This window comes from Rhodnius prolixus, unplaced genomic scaffold (assembly GCF_049639745.1).
Source record: "Rhodnius prolixus isolate KJV_2025 unplaced genomic scaffold, Rpr scaffold_2, whole genome shotgun sequence".
In the NCBI taxonomy this organism is placed as follows: Eukaryota; Metazoa; Arthropoda; class Insecta; order Hemiptera; family Reduviidae; genus Rhodnius; species Rhodnius prolixus.
The window spans coordinates 62,066,862-62,087,099 of record NW_027411592.1 but is presented as its reverse complement, the minus strand read 5'-3'; the positions used below and the strand labels follow the sequence as shown (position 1 = coordinate 62,087,099).

The 20,238-nt window shown below is 36.9% G+C and overlaps 1 protein-coding gene across 10 annotated transcripts in view; it reads left to right on the top strand.

Annotated features, from left to right (window-relative positions):
- The window catches only part of bma (SCY1-like protein bma), a 144,162-nt gene that overhangs the window by 83,927 nt on the left and 39,997 nt on the right, over positions 1 to 20,238 (top strand). For all 10 annotated transcript variants that reach the window (XR_012455931.1, XM_074120181.1, XM_074120180.1 and 7 more), the window contains exons 8-11: positions 1,104 to 1,234; positions 9,817 to 9,931; positions 10,787 to 10,932; positions 15,030 to 15,183. Coding sequence is in view for 9 of the 10 variants with exons in the window: in XM_074120181.1 (XP_073976282.1) it covers positions 1,104 to 1,234; positions 9,817 to 9,931; positions 10,787 to 10,932; positions 15,030 to 15,183 (546 nt within the window). In the remaining variant the exon portion in view is untranslated. The remainder of the gene's footprint in view (positions 1 to 1,103; positions 1,235 to 9,816; positions 9,932 to 10,786; positions 10,933 to 15,029; positions 15,184 to 20,238) is intronic.

Genomic DNA, 20,238 nt, shown 5'->3' with positions numbered 1-20,238 from the left:
TAACTTTTACATCCGTTAGGAAATTCTAACTACACTCCAAAACTTGCTGAATTAATTCGCTAACTTGCTGCTAACTTGATGAACATCTCGGTACCAACTTGCGGCGGTATGCAACAAGAAAGACGGTTATTTAATATAAATGGGTTGGCTAGAAATTAATATAAATACATCTGCTCAGTCTTCTCAGAGAATCAACCACAGCCTCTCTAAATTTGATCTCACCAAAACAATTCTCTCTTGATTCTAACATCCCTTCCAGAAAGTTCTTCACGTTTGCATTTATTTATTTCTCTTATTGATGTCACTACCGTAAGAGAAAGATATGCCATCTCAGAAATTTCCCGAATTGAAATTTTACCTCTGAGTTGGAAAAACTAGTTATTAGAGAATAGTAGAGCGCTCCTTACTGACAGTAGATTAGAGTGTAGCCCCAAAATAAATCCACTTCGGTCTCAAAAATCTATAGCGGCTTTCTTGGGTCAGGGTTGTGCAGGGATGTTGGGCTCTTCAGAACTGAGCTAGAGTTCGTCGGTGGGTTGGCCAATCAGCTGTAGTCCCTTAGTGAATGTTGTGCTTGTAATGTTTGGGTACCAGAAGTGACGCCAAGGTCCTTTCCCGCTTTAGTATGTGTACTGAGAATGCTTGAGAGGTTCGGATACCACCACAGGACCTGAAAGAAAGTTACCGGTCAAAATCCCTCGACAGAAGTTGATGATCTACTAACGGATTTTCCATTTTTTGAGATTTTCCCGTAAACGAGCGCTTTTATTATCTTTAAGCCGTGGGAGACATGAAGACCTACTACCGTTATCTGAGAAATCTAACAATATTCGACTGAGGATGTTTCTTGGAGAGGGGGGACAGTTCAGCCACTCTGATTATATATGATTAGATAAGTTTAAAGAGATTGTTATGGTACCGAGATTGAAGAGGCTGGCGCACCCGGAAGTGCCAATCCCTGAACATATTTCCAGATGCTGATTTTCTTCGAACTATGAAAGCTGATTTTGTAAAATTTGGTTCATCATTTAAATTGGAGATTGCATATATATATATATATGGTATTTTCATGCAATTCGGCAATAATGGCGTTCTACTTTCAGTTGGAGGAGCAGGTGAACAACGTGTTGCCCAGGATACCCATTCCTCTGCAGGAGGCTGCAGTTCGGCTGCTCAGCAAGGAGCCCAAACAGAGGCCTTCAGCACAGTTATTAACTTTAATTAAATATTTCAGGCAAGTTTTTTTTTCTTTTTACACCCCCCTCCCTTCCAAGGTTACCTTAATGTTGGAACAAACACTGTAGAACAGCTGATATAGACCTAGTTAGCCTGACGTCATTTCTTTCCTCCTTGAAAATGTTGTTTGTAGGGTCAAAACTGGGAAATCTCTCCGTACGATAGACGTTTCGGCGCCAAATACCACCTCAATCCTGCCTCGTATTTTTTTATTATATACTATGTGTATATACAGTGTTGTCCATAGGAATGTTATTCCTGTGGGAATCCCACAAGAAATGTCCCATGGGATGGGATGGGATGGGACAGCACACATTTGTACTTCCCATGGTAGTGGTTACTTGATATTGTAAAATAAATTTAGGCTGAAATTTGCAGTTGCGTAAGTGCAACAAAATTGATAGGAAATTGACAGTGTGCTGAGTGAGCAGAGTGACTCAGAAATAGAATGAGAGTGTCAGAATGATATTAAATTGTCATACGTAGATTATACTTTTGAGTGTTAAAGTTAATAAATTTTGTCGTTTTGCATGTCTATTTGAACATGTAGTCCTATTTAGTAGACGCTAAACGTAAACTTTCATAAATTTAATAATTTTATTTGAACTGTATTCCATATTAATATTATAATGGGAATCCCGTGGGATGGGATGGGATGGGACAGGCATAAATTGCAATGGGATGGGACAGAAAAATATGTCCCATGGACATGCCTGTGTATATAGTATATAGGCGCATCGACTGCTTTGGACATTAGCGCCACCTGCCTCGTATTATTTTCATAAAGACACAACGTAGACCAAATATTATAATATAGTCATTTGATCTCAGTAAAGAATAAAGCGGAGACAGGCGGCTACTGGATTGTAGCTACAAATCCCCACAATCAAGAGTCCCTGTTAAGGGTGCTCATCGTGCCAAAACGATTGGAATATTCTGTCAAAAAGAAATGGGTCGCCTGAAGAGGTGGTCTAGTTGGTCGGCACAGTTGCTGAATTTGTGAGACAAATGTGATTTTCAATCGTTATTGATATCGGCGCGTTTATCAGCACGAGCTGGAGAAGGGTAGCCATGGCAATGTCATAAGTTTTTAACAATCATTTTTTTTAGGCAGACTTAACATCCAACTACCAATTGGGTCGCAAGGTACGGGAGGAAGCACATAGTCCAGTATTAACATTTTTTTTAACAAATAAAAAGTAGCTGCACGCTACTTTTATTCGAACTGGTGATCTCCCACTGAGCAAGCCTGCCATCGTAACCACTGACCAAACTCTGCCCCTCCCAACCACATTTGTTTTCATTAATGAATAAATTTTTTTTATAAAAAGAGGATTTTTAGCTGAACTAAAGTATTTAATATTCTCTTAGTTGTGTTAATAGATTTTGGATTGAATTTGTTACCGCGGGCCACGGGTTACATAGTTAGCACTGCAGTAGAGCAATGCAGTCTGGCAAACAGGATCAGACCGACAAAGCCAATACAACATCTATGTGCTAATTAATACAGATCTAATGACAGGTCACACACTGCTATGGCATGGTGATAAGTTTCCGGTTCAAGAATCGTCTCACTTCCGGCGAGTGTAAGGAAAAGGATCATTACTTAACTAGCTGGTTGATTACACAGGACGATATCAAGAGAATCCTGTGTACGCTCAATCTGCGCTTTCAGATCGATTTTGGTTAAGGTTGTGTCAGTGAACAGTATAAGCCTACCTTCAATTTCTCACTCCTCCTCCGGAGAACGGAAGTATTGCCCATGTGCCAACTGACTTCCGGAATTCATGTTTTTTGGCCCTTTGAATACTTACACTACTTTATGAACGCAGATTACGTAATTAAATTTTTAGAAACTTAGGTTTCGTACTAAAAATACAAAAATTCAGAATTTAGTTTAAATATTTCATAAATACTTAGTAGTGATACCACATTGAGCGCAAAAAGTAATTTCAAAAATATATGTTCCGATGAAAGGCGAAAATCTGTATAAATACAATCCATCCGCTTTGGTACGACAAGAGAATGTATACCTATTTATCGATATTAATGTTTGGTTGTCGCCAGGACAACGTCAATAACGCTATCAATTACACTTAATCATAATTTTCTGAAACCCTTACCCGTAAAACATAATTTTCCGATAAGAAAGGCACTTTCTGAATTGGGGACGGTAGGGAGAGTCCTCTTATTGAAGCTAGAGAACATGCAGAAATATAAGGAACTTGGCTGTTCTCTACTGGGAACTTTTCGGTGTGGAATAGAAGGAGGAAGTGCGCGTAAAATTTGAAAGTCAAAAGAAGCTAGAAACGGCGGCTTAATGCGGTAGTGAGGAGGTGAGTGGAGGCGGCATGATGGCTCTTCCGCCTCCGACTCGCTTTCTCCTGCACTATCTGCCCTCCGACATCCCCACTTTCTCCATCCTACTTGCAAGTTTGATCAACTTCTCTCCCATACCTTCTAAGATAAATATCATCTTGGTCCAGTGGAGTTCATATAAAAAAGGAATACATACGCCGAATCCAAAAGGGTTGGTGTATCGCCATCTTTTCCTCTTTCCGGTTCTCAATTCATCCCTGTGACTGCTCGCTTCCACCGAAAGTTTGATGTTAACTTCACTTTCTCTGACCGCAGTTTATGTGATTAAATTTTCTTAAAACTATTTTTGAGCAAAATATAAAAAGTAATAATCACAAAGTGATTCATAAAAGCCGGGTATTTCCGGTCCAACGTGATTCTTATAATTTGGAACTTTATTTAATTCTGGTACTCAAGAGGCCGAGAATGTGTACCAAAAGATGGAGGACTTCAATATTCAGATGTACGACGTTACATTCCCCCAAATCCCGACTAGTCAGTATAGACTGAGGGGAAGTGTTACACCTGGCACATTTGTTCCTAGGCCGATTTGATTCTAATTTGCAACTTTGGATCGAAGTCTCAGAATCGAAATAGCAATAACTTTGATCAGGAAAAGGAGAAAGAAAGAAAATGGCCAGACCAATCAGGGCGCAAACACTAAAATGATCATTAGAATAAAGATATGTCTTATTTATAAAATCATAACAAGCCTCATTTGACGATGTTTGAGAAATGTTCAGTTGGCTATCTTGTACAACCAATTGGAGAGCTTCAAAGCAGCCTAATACAGATAATCCACTCTGAATGCAATTATATTTTTAGTAAAGTTATGGGAGGATTTGTTACGTATTCATCCAGTGATGCCAAAACAAATAGAAATTTACTATTTTACTATTTTATTAATGTGTGCAAGATTTAGTTTGGATGGAGGTTAGGTAATTAACATCTCTATTGTAAGTGAATATCTCGAGTATCTAGCCGAGACTAATTCCCCATCCCTCGCTGACGAATTGTGATTTGAGTTTTATCTGTGTTGACGAGTTTGTGCAGCAAGGTTTGGACTGGATGTAAAGTAAGTTTAATGCTCACTACATAGCGAACTATGATCGGCTTAGTGCACACTCGGGTGTGCTGTAAGTTGCATACATTATGCAAAGCGTGTGAATACAGTGCCCAGTTAGGGAGGCTGGCTGCACTCATTTCAAAAAGTACACAAACAGACGCAAGCTCTTTGACTAGAGAGTTACTAAAGACTGCCATGAAGACCTGAATATTTACTTAGCCTTCGATCTGACATTTTGGCTGATATTCACTCAGGCGCAAGCAGCTACAAGAAAGGCCATTCAGACTATCCTACATCACCTTTACCGTGTGTCTACTCAGGTTGTTCCTATCGAATGCTCCAACCAAACATAAAGAAGAAAACATGTTCTCTTTTAAACTGTCTGCGAGATAGAATCACTGCGAGTGTTCCAAAGTTGCTTTTTAAACCAAAAGACTCATAAAAGAGCATTCAGAAAGAAAATGACCTCAAAAAGAAAAAAAAAAGCTTCGTGAAGGACTAAAAACCTTTCCAACAAATTTACTTTGAACATATTTTACATGAACACGAATAAAGGGAGAACGCTTTAAAATATTTTCCCATACAAATTTATTTTTTATGTGATTTTCCGGAAGGGGCAACCTTAACCATCACTCTAAAATCTATTTTAGCAAAATAAGCGATTCTATCAAAGAGAATAATTCTTTGTTAAGGTAAAAAGAAATTAGTAGAATTCAAATGTAAAGAAACTCAGTAAACCAAATGTACTGAGTCTGAACATTAAAGTTTTCATGATAATTTCATTACTTTAAAAAATTATTTTCTGTTTCGAACCCAGCGAAAAAATTCATATTATCCTGTTAGCAGAAATGTACAGTGGATTTGATTCCCTGCCGGTACTCCAGCCTAACAACATTACAACACTGAAAACTGACTCCAACTTCTAGAAGTACCAGAGAGTCTTAAAAAGTCCAAGTATTCCCACTAAGAAACCCGTATTAAGAAAAAAGGGAAACAAGGACAACTTAGCACTTGACGTCTTGTGAACAGTTAATCAGTTAATCAATCAGAGTCAATCAGCCTCAATCAACAAACAACCTGTTATGGGCAGCACGGCCATCTGTATCGGACGGACATAGCAGCGATTGGAAAGAAGAATTCAACAAGAGAAAGACACTAATAAGAAGAAAGGAAATTCCTTTAGCATTAGCAATGATGCCACTACACATAGCCACAGCATCCTCAAATTATAGAATACGAACAATTAGTATATTACAAAAGATGTATTGTCAAGGATGCTGCTAACTCAATTAATTACAGAACAGTTACAATTAAAGCATATACAAAGATGTCGGCTTCAACAGGTTGCCACTGCTGTAACTTGACTACCACCTCAATAGAGTACGGACTTAGCTGATAGATCTTCTTTGAACAGAGCTAACGAAGAACTCGTGCCATTCGTTTCAAAACATTTGCCAATTCAAAAAACTATTTTTCAAGATTTACACTAATAACAGAATTCAAAATATTATAATTTAAATACTTGTCTGCCTAGACTCTGTAAGGTACATTGGACTAAACATAGGAAAACGTTGCTACGTCTATAAGAAACATCAAGAAAGCAATGAACGTTACTACTTGCCTCTTGACAGGCAATGAAAAGTGTGATTGAACGACAAGGTGCGATATGGCAACGTGCCACTGAAACTGATTTGCCAGAGGATCCTGTGAAGATGAAAGATCTTGGAAATGTTTGCATACCAAGAACTCAGGGCTTGAGTATAAAAATGAGCAATTCAATGTTTTGGCTGACCAGGCTGCAGATAAGATATGGCGAAGCACGAGCTAGTGTTTCTGTACAGATCAGTTTGATACAACAGTAGTTTGGGATTGCGAGGGATTTACCCCAGCTAATACCATTTAGCTGTCTTCTTAGGGCTGCCATATTCCGGGCGCTCCCCCCCCCAACACTGATCGTTCGCAGATTGTTTTCTATTTTCCTCGCTTTTCTGTCTTTCCGCTCACTTACTTCAACTCAAGTTTTTTATTTTCCTTCAGATTTCCACTTATTGCCAGGCACCACATTTGATACATTCTCTCAGCTGCATTCTCTCAGCAATCTGCCCTTTTATGACATTAATTACTCCCAAGTTTTCTTCTCAGAGAATTATTTTTTAATAAAACCAAACAATTTACTAATTTATTTCCCTCCCCCCCTTAACGAAATACTCTTAAAAAAAAAAAAAATACATTAAAATATTTTCAATTATGGCGCCACGGTAGCCGAGCTGTTAGAGGCGACACCAGTAAAGTTAATTTGCATTGTGGTACTGGGTTCGATTCCCGGTGTCCTTAGGCCTTGGATTTTATCTAATAGTTAATAAAAGAAATTTATAGTAAAGTACGTCGCCTCCGTCCACGACACATAATTGGTAGTTGGACGTTAAGCCCCGCCTGAAAAAATAGGCGATTACTTTACTTTTTACTTTTTTTTTATTTTCAATTGAGCAACTGTACACATTGTTTCCTCATTATTGGATTTTTGAAAAAATAAAAATTACATGATAAACAAAACAAAAATGATTCCAAAGCTAAAATCTAGAGCTTTAGGCCAAAGATCTGTGCCATCTTCTGGTTAACTAGAAAGCGGCCTCTGGATCTCTGAACAAGAGTATTTGAGTATTACTATTAATAATAATAGAGTATTAGTTTGGAAGAAATACTTACAAAAATGTGGCTCTATTCTCGACCACTTGGAGATAATTATCGATTTGTTTACTGCGGAGAGTTATCAGGAGAGAAGAAAATGGGAGCTTTAGTTTGCCGATGTTTCGATTATTTGGAACACTCTCAGAACTACTAACGTGAATATATTTTAACAGTAATATCTACGATATCAGTGTGAGGTCCTGTATAAGCAATTGGATCGACCTTAATGTGCAATATACATTGTATTGTTCATTGTTCCTATTGGCTGGTTCAATAATCCAGGAGGAAGACAGAATATTGCCAATTTCAGTCGTTATTTTTTATTATTGCCAAGCTTTGCTTTGCTTTTGCCAAAGAAACCGAAGACAGACCAACCTTACATAAAACAATGTAAAAATATATAATTGTCAACAGCATAATCCCTGAAGATGACCTAGTCCCTAGGATTGGCAAAATTAAAAAATAACCCTGAAATTGGCAATATTACTTTCTTCCTTCTAGTATAAATAAAGTAAGTAAAGTGACAGCCTATCTTTTCAGGCGACGCTTAATGTCCAACTATTAAGCCGTGGATTAGATATCGTGAACGGGGGCCGAAGCTCATGCTTTACTTTAAACAATTTTGTCCATCAAATAAAAACTAGTCATTCGCGGGATTTGAACTGGGGATCTCCCACTTACAAAGCCACGTTCTTGACCACTACCCCAAACCCCCCCCTTTTCTGGTATAATATATATACATACAAATATATATTTTTTAAGAACTTCTGCAAAGTCTGAAGATTAAAGTAATATTGCTTGTAAACGTATTTGGGGAGGAGGTTTAAAGTCTGTAGAAGATCGTTAGCTAGAAAAGCTATCACATCTTTAACATATCCTTTTAATGTAGATGAGTGGAGTGGACAATGTAGCTGGATAAGTTCAATTAAATGTCCAAATGAAAGAATTGGAAAGGGCCAGGGTGCAGGAGAACCATCTCCTGTAGGCAAGTGCCTACCAAGGCGTGTTAGTAGAGCTGCTAGAAAGGACGGAACTGATGGAACTGTTTATTCGGGCGGCCCTTTAACTTCCCTTGCGGGACTAGAGCCGCGGCCACTCTCTTTACCCTTGATGTCCCTTTCAAGAACTCTTGGTATGTGTGAGATTGTTTTAGTGTCTCTTCCTAAATTGCACAGTTAGGAGTTACCCTGTTTCCTCTCTTGCTCTTTCAGTCGCTTTAAGGGAAAAAACCGACTAACGAGCAAATAACAGCGTCCCACAAAGGAACACACAATAACTTTCTGAACGTAACTTTCACTGTCCAGCACCCTTTGTTCCAGATTTCTTTGTCTTATCTTTGGAGGGAATGTTTCTTTTACTTTTCTTATTTCCACTCTCTGCTACCAAAGACCAGTAACTTTCTGTTACTACTGCAAAAGACTTGCAAGCCAGACTTGGAAACCATGTGAAGTTCTACCGTGCATCAGCAATGTTCTGAGCATTTAACCCAATCATTTCAGATTTATCTTTTTAGAAGTTATACACCTCAGAAACATTCGCTTTATAACGCATTTATTTTAAAAATATTCAAAATTTACCTGAAATATTTCAAGTATAGCTGTTTGACATGCTTGATGCTGTTTTAGAGAAGTCCTGAGCACTTAAACTGAAAGCGGAATTGGAAGTCTAGGCTAAGTTCTAAGCCTGGCTACGTAGACCTTAAAACTGGCGGTTTCAAAGGGCTTAATAGTCCATTTATTTTATTGTTAATATCTGCGATTTATACCATTTTAAAAGTTGAAATTGTACGTTAGCGTCGTAAATAAACACTATTCGAAAGATGGAATAACGAATAAATGTTTATCCCTATTTTAATTGAATTAATTTATTTAAAATAAATTATTTGTCCTCATTATTCTAACTGAATATGGATAAAAGAGAAGGGATAAAAATCAATTTTTGGGATGATGCCCTTTCATGTTCCGCATCCGTTCCAGCACCTTTTTGTAAAAAGTTTAAGACTATAAACTGGAATAAGACGGTGTGTGCAGATCTTTCGCGTAATATTGTATGACGAAGCTCAGAGTAATACGAAATTATTGCCAGGAAGTTTGGTTTGGCCATTTCCTGTCAGAGAACAGAAAGGGAGACCATCCTACTTTAGTCTGTTTATTCACAAACCTTGTATGATTTAGGAGGATCCAGAATACACCTTAAACTCACTCCAACTCGTTCATCCAATTAGTGGAAACCATTTCATGCTCAAAGAGGAACTCAATACGAATATTTCAGTGGAAGTCCCAAAATAACAAAAACACTGCTAAAGCATCACTTCCGTACATCTCTTACAGTTGGTAAAACTGAGTGAAAATGTTGATTTAGTTGAATATTAAATTGTCTAATTGGTAGAAAAATGTGGCTGGCGAGAATAAGGTAAGCACTCAAGAATGAAATATTGTTTGTAATTAGATTGATTGTGGTTGTTTTAGTGACCCGTTAGTGCAAGCCCTGCAGACTCTGGACGTCATCAACATGAAGGACCCCACGCAGAAGAATCACTTCTACAAACACACGTTGAAGGAAACACTGCCCTACATAGACAGAGTGAGTGTGTACATTGTATTTACATATAAATATAAATGTGAGCGTGATTTTTGATATTATTTAGTTGCCACCTGTTGCTGGACAAGTGGCCCGACCAGGCAGTCGGTCATCAGTCCAACATCCCCCAAGCCTCATGTTCTACATCTCTTTGTCTCTCAACAATTTAAAACGATATTAATGAATAATATTAACAGCCCTTCAGCGCCGTCTCCACCTTTCCAAAGTAAATTTAATCCACTCTTATTTATACAATAACCACTCGCTAACCTGTGATCATGACGCATTCAGTCGGAATGTTTCAAAACCGCTTCGCGGTTATTCCGTACATTTTGAAGTTACCATTTATCAACTTGTCTTGACTGGCTGAACGCACTGTCAATGACTGCATTATAACTAGGAATAGAACCCAGTACTGGGAATCAGGCTTCATTATTGTGCAATTTTCCGCTTTCTGAGCTGAGAATGAAGTACAATGGTATCGTACAACTAGACTGAAGACTCGCCTCTAGTTTCTCTCGACTGCCGTACGAGCAAGGATTCTTATCTTGCTGATTTTTAGTTTCAAGTTATCACTGGTAAATATCCTTATTCGCATCTCAATGAGGGTCATCTGGGTGTGTGAAAGGTTTAATTCAGGATCTTTGGCAGAGATAGACTAATAGTGGAGAAGCCTATTGTTTAGGGTGTTCCAAGACAGCGCTCACAGTGGGAGTCGTGCGACTGTTTCACACCTAATTTTTGTTGTTTCCTGATTTTCCCGAAACTTTCAGCGAGTTTCTTTTAAACTCGAGCTATATCAATGTTGGAATTTAATTTAAACTAATATCGAACTATGTAATCTACTGATGTTTGCAGAAATTATGGTTCCAACATGTCTGGCCGTGCCTGCAGCAGGAGATGAAGACCCAGGAAGTGCTGGCCGCTGTCCTCCAACCCATAATCTACATCATCCAGGAGTGCTCCGTGGACGAGTACGAACAGATTATATTGCCCTCTTTTAGGTGAGTTCTATTTTGTCAAAGCATCTTCCTCTACTGTTTATGACATCCCAGAACGTTCCAACTACTCATCAGAGATTTATGGGATAGAGTGGCTCTAAAAAGGCAGAATCGGCAACTAACTCTGACCTCGGCGAAGCTGATTTCATTGGTAGTGCCGAGGTGAAGGTTCGGAGAGTCTCAGCTTTTCCAAGCTCAATTTGAAGAATGCATTTAATATCAATAGTTCAGAAAGTCCTTAATTTAACTGTCAATCCACACTTTGATAAAAGAATATATTTCTTTGGGTTTCTCTACCTTTCAATGGTGTACAAATTATAATTTAAATTTAACGAAATTGGACGTATTTAACTTTTCAGTAATTAAGTTTCTCGCCAAGTATGAACGTTCAAAATGGTTTTGGAACTTGACTCGGAGATTTCTTTTAAATAAAATTAAAAGCAAAAAGCTATGAGTCAGGTCTTGGGTAGTGTGCATATGAACTTCTTGAAAGTTGGATTATTGTTTGATAATCCCAGCATCCAGCCACTAACCATCACCTGAAAGATTTTTTCGGCGGGATGAAAAGGTAAATCTCCTCTCAAGCCACAAATTTAAAGAGGCTAGATAATACTACTGTATAAACAAGAACAATATAATTTGCAAAATATATTGAAAAGTAATTGTGTTCAGTCTAGAACTGGTACCTTCTGGTACCTTCGGTTGTTGGAGGCAGGCAGTAACAGATTACTGGCAGTGATGAAGTCAGCAAAGTAGGAGGGCTGGAATATATAGACTTACATCAATCCTAAGCACACAGACTGCTGTTTAGTAATTAACATTCTTGCATCTATCTGATGACATTCCAAAACCTCGCACATTAAGCGCCACTACCCCATTACCTAATCGAAATTGTAATGTCTCCACTTAGCTAGCCTGACTGTTTTGTGTTTCAACTTAATTCTCAAATGAAGTAAAGTGGGCTGCTGTAAGGGCCGGTCCTAATCATCACATGGACCCTGCTGCACTCAGTCCATGTTTCTCTTTAAGGGGAACAACAGCGCAAAGCTGTTTCTAGGCACGAGCAACCGAGAAAAGCTCCTTGGGTCTCCTTAGGGCATTCTAATTGTTAGCAAAAGCGAGAAGAATTTAACATTACAAATGTTGTTTTGGTCTGGCACTGAAGATAGGCAAAATAAAAAAACATATTAGTTGTACTCTCTTGTATAAAGAGATAGAAATGGGCGCTGTCCATTGTCAGGACAGACCTTCACTACCTTAATATCCCTCATTTTTGACCTAAAATCTGCAGCAAATTATCTCTTTAAAAATCTAGGCCACAGCATCACAATTCTAGTTGCTACGTTCGCCTGGATGCAGCTTTTTTAAATTAAAACAGTTATAAATCTACCGACGGTCATCCAGTGACGGATCCTGTGACGTGCTCAGGGTAGGAGCTATTAACCAACTTCCTGAGTGTCCTGGGGCGATTTAGCTAACGCTACACTCTATATTCCATATTCTTTGGCAGATAGTGTTCATAATCAACACATAGTTTATATAAAAATTAATTAATGCCAATTACTCTACGTAGAAGCAATGTTCACGTACTTTGACCTTAAGGCCATGCTATCTGTATCTTCGACAAATATCTTTCTATCTAATATAAAGCGAATCTTGAAAATTCATCCAGTTAATGTCTCAATTAGGAAATTTTATAATCAGTATTTCGTACAAAACTGTGTGTAAAATCTTTTCTTCTTCGTATCCTGTCTTCTTCTGGTTATCCAAGATTGAGGCAAGCACATAACGTCTGATTAAGCGACTCGGTTCTGAAAGAACTCGGTTCCAGCTGACAGAATATATTTCTTTACTGCAGTAACATTATTATTCAGTTTTGGCAGAGATAAACTGTTTCAATACAAATATAATTTCATCTGTAACAGTTGATTTTATTCACTGGTTCTTTAATTTGGATGTAAAAAGCTGTATAGCTTATTAAAATCACCTAATATATGTATAGTAAAGGAAATAATAAAGTAATTGAAAATCTCGAGAGTGTTTTACATCGCACTTTTTGGGCCAATAGAGTGAATGTAAACCATTTCTCAGGCGGGGCTTAACGGCCAACTACCAATTAGGTGTCGGGAAGGAGACGAAGCACTTGCTTTGCAATAAACATTTTTCTAACAAATAAAAAGTAGTCGCTGAGGATCTCTCACTTACAAAGCCACGCCTCGGAACCACTACACCAACACCTGCCAAATTTTATTGGTAATATAGAAGTTTCTATGCGTATTTGATTCTCGTCGTACTGATTGTGTCTTAATATTGTTACAGCTTATGATTTCCAGCTCACAAATAATAATAGAATAATTTCCAAAATAACAAAGTAGTAGTAGTTGGCTACAGATAAATGAATTGATTGAATCATGAAAGTACGAGCAGAGTAGGGAACGTGATTCGAGGAATGCGAGAGAAGAGATGTTAATGTATTTTCAGAAAGGATGAAAGCACTTCCTCTGGTGTAGCCGCATCCATGGGGGGGGGTGGGGATTAGGCTGAGATAAATCCTGATTATTACCTTACACCGCCCTCTCACCCTAAGGGCTCCACTTGCTCTAGTACTAAGCTCTGCTTGGCCAACTTCTCCCGTCGCTTCCCAACTATTGCTGGTTATGCTTCAAAAATCCAGTTTACTAAAGATGAGAAATTTAAAAGTTCACCTTTACCATTAACCAGGCAGTTGAGTTTCTGAAGGTGAAAAATTATGTAGATGATAGAACTGTACATCGTTCTGAATAAACGCACTAGAGTGATTGATGCTTGTGTCTGCCCTGTTCTGAGAACCACCTCAAAAATCTATTTTAAGATTAATGAAGGTATTCGGCCCTAACACTTGGAGAGAGTTCTGGTTTCCTCGCTTGGAAAGGGCTCTCTAGTTTCGTCATCTGGGCAGGATGCTCTCTAGTTTTGGTCTTTTAATCATACAGAAGGCATTATCATGAATTTAAGAGCAATAATAAAGGAACTGCCAATCAGAAGCGAGAATAGTTTAATAAACCACGCCTACCTTCCATGTATGTCACACCACGCCTTCTTTGGCCCACAATAAAATGGAAGATCTGTAATTTTCATTTTTCTACTTTCTATTACTTTTGACAACAAAAGTATTAGCCAACTCTATTTAAATTAGGAATTTTGTTCCTACAGAAGAATACTAGAGCACAAAGTTAATAACAAATAAATAACTACTTGTAATAATAAATAATAATAATACGCAGTCCCTTTAATTGAGTACTTGTCAAGAAGTTTTATAATCAAGTAATTACTTAAGTACTAACAACCATGCCTATCATAAAAATAAGCATATCTTTATCTACGAGTGAATATATTTATTATATATTATGTGAATATATTATGCGAATATATTTTATTCACATAATATTATGAGGAGGAGACCTAGATAAAGAATGTAATTGAAGGAAACTATATTAAAATTTAATATTAACAAACTAGATTACCTATTATTTTTATTGCTTTATTAATAAATGCATTGAAGTAACAATCGATTTAGTCGAAGAATGAACTTAATTAAACCGACGATTTTTACTTCCTTCTGCTGCACTAAACTTGCTCTTAAATCAGATCTCACTAAAATAAAAAGGTAATTTATGTTGATACACGCTTTTTTGTTTTATTTATTTTTAATATTATCAACATCATAATAATCATATTTTTCATTAGCATCTTTTTAAAACCAGTTGAAAAGGTGAATTCACTCTTTTTAAAGAAAATTCAGTCTTAAATCATTTTATTTTGTATGCCACTTTTATATTAAAGAGCATTTAGCTGGTCGGGGGGATGAGGAGTGCGATTCGCAGGCAGTTAGGCGAACAACCAGGGCCATCTGGAGACATCAGCTGTGCGTGCTAATTTACCAGCTGTAATTAACTTATGCCTTAAATGTTTGGAACAGCTGTGCAGACTTTAAATTGGAACTGAGAATGACAAATTGCCTGTGGACTGGTTCTCAAATTTGTTACTCAATTATTTCTTAATGTTAATGGGTTGCAAAAGCCGAATTGTTGGAATAATATTTACCAATTCGCTGTTTTCAGGTCAGTTTTCTCCATACCTAAGAGCATCCAGGCCACAGTGACGTTACTTGAAAATTTGCACCATATATTAGAGAAGACCCCACGTAATGAAATTAGGAATGAAGTGCTACCCATGTTGTATAATTCGTTTGAGAGCACCACTATACAAGTGCAGGTAATATTTGTTTTTATGTGTTTGGTGATACATTGCACATGCACGTTTGTTTAATGCTGTTCAGAATGCATAAGAGTAAACAGTTATTTACTTAGTAATCCACCATGAACAATACGATCATTAAATAGCAGGAAGCGTGGCCAAGTGAACACTCGCTCGCCTGGCCCTGTATAGCAACACTACTACGAATTAGTAATTCATATTAAGGCTTCCCTCGCTACGAGAGAAAGGCTCTTGGCGAGGCAATCAGCCGCACTCTGCAGTCTTGTGCGAACAACTTCACTAAAGTTGTTGAAATGTTGTTAAAGCAACTTTTTGCAACATGTCTTAAAATGCCTAAAACAAACTTTCATGGAAAAATTATACAAATAAAACCTTTTGATGTAAATGCGGTGTTTAGCGAAAATTTAGAAGGCATTTAAAAAAAACAAAAAAACTCCTAAAAGTGAAAGATCTACTGGATAAAGTGGTACTTCCGGTATTTTGTAACCTTTCACGATCTCGGCATTTAAGCGCCCTTTATAAGATGCGAAGTGCCCCTAATCCCAGGGAAAACGTTCAAATAAGAGTTCTAGGCCTCCTTGAGTACAATGTATGTACATAGTTCAAAGGAAATATAATGGAGGCATTACTGAGAAAATCTCGTTGAGTGAAGTAGTACTTCCGGTGGAGGGATTTTGACCGTGAGATTTCATTCAGGTCCCCTGGTTTCAGCTTCCTGCGAGTTTTACTTTTTAAACATTTTTGCCATACTCACACAGGCACAGACAGTTTTATAAAAACCACTTTTTCGGACACAAAACTGATATTACCATTGAAATCGGGAAATGGGAAATTCGCTACGATCACAATACTTCCCTCTAGAGAGAGATCACATACCTGGACTTCACTTTCCCGCCATTTACTTATTTAAATTTGCTCGAAACTTGGAACGTGTACCGGAAGGATAGTTGATTTCAAAGCGCTCTTACACTTATGAGCTACATTAATAGAAAAAGAGAGGCAGGAAGTAAATATCTTTGATAATAAGTTCCAGAATAAAGCAAAAGGTGTTGCGCTAGGTCTGGAGTTTAAATGAATCCCTACGGGGACTGAATTTTTGAATACTGGTAAAAGAGGTTGCAGTGGCTTGATAGCAGTTCCCGTGGGTCCCACCTCACGGAGAGGGATTGCCAATGTCCAGCAGGTTAGGTAACTGGTACTGGTATTGGCTGCACTGTTTATTTAAATATTCTGCTTTTAAAAAGCGACCGGCTCTTTGCATTGTAAGTGAAGCATCACTCTACAGTCGCCAAATTTTCATTTCACTCTCTACCATATTTACAATTTGCAATTCTACTAGAGTGCTGTTCGTATTAAATTTATTCTCGAACCGGGTGTACTAGCCTCATTGTCGCGCGCAAAGTTAGCCAACATCGGCCAGGGAAACCAACACGGGCATCCAGTGTCCTGTAACATGTTCTATGCTAATGAAACATAGTTGCAATATATTTAAAAGTGAACGTCTACTATTCTAAATCGGGAATTCCCAAACTCCTCGCTCTTTCCTAAACATTCTTTGGGATGAGCCTAAACCTACGCAGGTTTTCATACTAAATGTATACAATAACTTTTTTAATTTATATTAATTAAACCTTTTGATTCCCATAAAGAAAGTATCTTTATACTTTTTTGTTAGTTGCACCCTGACATAGTAGGTGTAAATGTGTAGTGCGAGGCGGAAACATATGTGAAGCGGAAATCTCTAGACCAAACAGATAAATCTTCCTCTGATGGTGGATGCAAGTCAGAAACCGCATACAGGGTTACAATAAGCACGCGCACTACGATGGGATATAATCAAAGATATTATTTATCAATGCAGATCTAACCATATTTTCAATTTATTATAAATTATTTTACATAAATATGTGACACAAATATTTGTACAGAATACAGTGTATTGTAAGACCTTTAAATGGGCATGTGAATTTACGAGCTGGATGAAAACAAGTCCACCTGAATGCAATATAGAGCCAATATCTGGCGTTTAATGTAATTCTAGGCAGAGTATCTAAAGCGTCTCATTTCCGGTTACTTAGGTTTGTAACTTTTTCTCAGAAAACATGGATTTTTAGTGGAGCTTTGTTACGTCACTGTGACGTACTTCATATAAAAATGAGGGCAACTATCGTTTTTGTTAAGTGTAAGTTTCCTGAAAATTTAACGACCTAGACTGCAAGGGAAGTGAGTGGCAGCAGTGAAAGTGTCGCAGGGTTTATTAGTTTGTTAATTAAAATTAATTAATTAGGTTTATTAGTTTAAAAAAAGCGGTACAAATTTCGGCAAAGCGTTAACAAAGCTGTCCGAACTCAGAACTTATTGCAGTTTAAATGAAGTTCAGTACAATCTTGATCACATTCGTTATACGCATTATTTTCGAGATTTTTAGGGAATTCAAAACGATCTAATTTCTGGTGAAAAGTATAATTCTGCCATTGGGAGATGAGAAGAGGCTTGGCAAATATTTAGAAAGGATCCAAGTTGGATAAAGCAGTACCTCCAGTCTTCTCTCTCTAGATTTCTAAGACAAAGGAACGAGACTTTTAAGCCTGATTAGAGATTTAATAAAGGGAAGAAGTAGACAGATCCGACCCTTCGAGAAAGGGTGGCTAGGGTTTGTCAGGGATGCACCGTTGGGCTTTAATTTAATTAGTGCTCCCTACTTTTTGACTAATTTTAAGAACTTGTGTTTCAGAACTACCATTCTTTCCTCTTACCCTTTCTTTTAATTTAGTTAAAGAATTTAGGCAATTTGCCAGTCGAATTTTCCCTGCAAAGATCCGTCGGAAGTCTTACTGCCCAAACTAGTACCTTCTGATGAAACCAGCCTGAGGTGAATGTGGATTTCCCTAAACATAAAACCCTTTTACCCATTCTGACTTTGGTTTTTAACTTTTAAACATACACATTACACATTAATACCAGTGCGTGGGTTAAATTGGACTTTATCGACTGAAAACTAAATTTCATATCTTCAAATAAACATATATACAGGGTGTCCCAAGCTATATGGATAACGACTTTTTCTCGAAACTCTCGGATAGCTAGAAAAACACTAAAAAAACACGTGTTCCCTTAGTTTTTTGTTACAAATCCAAATTTAATTTGTAATTTTTTTTCGGTTCTTCCAGAAGCGAGATACAGGCACCAACTTTATTTTTTTCAAATAGGGAGTTTTTATTTAAGAAATAGATTTCCCTACTTTTTTTAAGAAAAATTTACTTGAACGGTTTTTTTCGTGAGCAATATTTTACAAGTTATGAATTAAAATATGATCTTATAAGAAATTTCAAAATGATATTATAACGGTTTTTCGATCGAATAAGAAGATTTATTATAAATTTTACTCCTCATTAATATTACAGATCATGCCAATTGTCCCTTACTGCCAAAGAAATAGATTCGGCTTTAACCGAGTTACAGGCATCTATTATTCTCTGCTTTAGTTTATCTACAGATGCAATTCCGCCTTGATTCTGATACACCTAAATTTAGAAATGCTTTTAGATAAGCAGAAATAAGAAGAGAAAGAAAAAAGTTATGAATAATCACCTTGTATCCAGGTATCCCCAAAGGAAATAGTCCATAGGTGTCAAATCCGGTGAACGAGGTGGCCTATCGAGAAATCTCTATACGTGCCCGATGGTGTATATCGACACGAGGCGCGATTCTGCTGTACTGAAAAATACTATATAAATTTTTTTTAACAATTTTTCCCCCATAGGTATTTGATAAATTATCGAATAATGCAATAAAAATTTAAATAATAAAAAACACAAAAATAAAGGTTTTTTCTACATTATATTTCCGGTTTCATACTTTTAGTGTAAAGAAGAATCAAAAAAGTCAAGACAAATATTTTCCTGAAGTAAAAGAAAGTAAAATATAGATCATTGAATGAAAGTGAAAGAGCCCCATTTTATGTACTGCATAACTGTGCTTTTATTGGTGAGGGTGTGGCTTACGGTGTCACTACGTCATAGCTACAGTCCGCCTACTCACACAACCCGTTCGCCAATGAGATCAGCCAATCGTTTTTGGTAATTATTTCTAGGTAAAATACCATTTAAATTTTTTTTACCAATTTTTCCCCCATAGGTATTTGATAAATTATCGAATAATGCAATAAAAATTTAAATAATAAAAAATACAAAAATAAAGGTTTTTTTCTACATTATATTTCCGGTTTTATACTTTTAATGTAAAGCAGAATCAAAAAAGTCAATGAAATGTTTTCCTGAAGTTAAAGAAAGTAAAATATAGATCATTGAATGAAAGTGAAAAAGCCCCATTTTATGTACTGGATAACTGTGCTTTTATTGGTGAGGGAATGGTTTACGGTGTCACTACGTCATAGCTACAGTCCGCCTACTAACACATCCCGTTCGCCAATGAGATTAGCCAATCGTTTTTGGTAATTATTTCTAGGTAAAATACCATTTAAATTTTTTTTACTAATTTTTCCCCCATAGGTATTTGATAAATTATCGAATAATGCAATAAAAATTTAAATAATAAAAAATACAAAAATAAAGGTTTTTTCTACATTATATTTCCGGTTTCATACTTTTAGTGTAAAGCAGAATCAAAAAAGTCAATGAAATATTTTCCTGAAGTAAAAGAAAGTAAAATATAGATCATTGAATGAAAGTGAAAGAGCCCCATTTTATGTACTGGATAACTGTGCTTTTATTGGTGAGGGAATGGCTTACGGTGTCACTACGTCATAGCTACAGTCCGCCTACTAACACATCCCGTTCGCCAATGAGATTAGCCAATCGTTTTTGGTAATTATTTCTAGGAAAAATACTATATAAACTTTTTTTACCAATTTTTCCCCCATAGGTATTTCATAAATTATCGAATAATGCAATAAAAATTTAAATAATAAAAAATACAAAAATAAAGGTTTTTTCTACATTATATTTCCGGTTTCATACTTTTAATGTAAAGCAGAATCAAAAAAGTTAATGAAATATTTTCCTGAAGTAAAAGAAAGTAAAATATAGATCA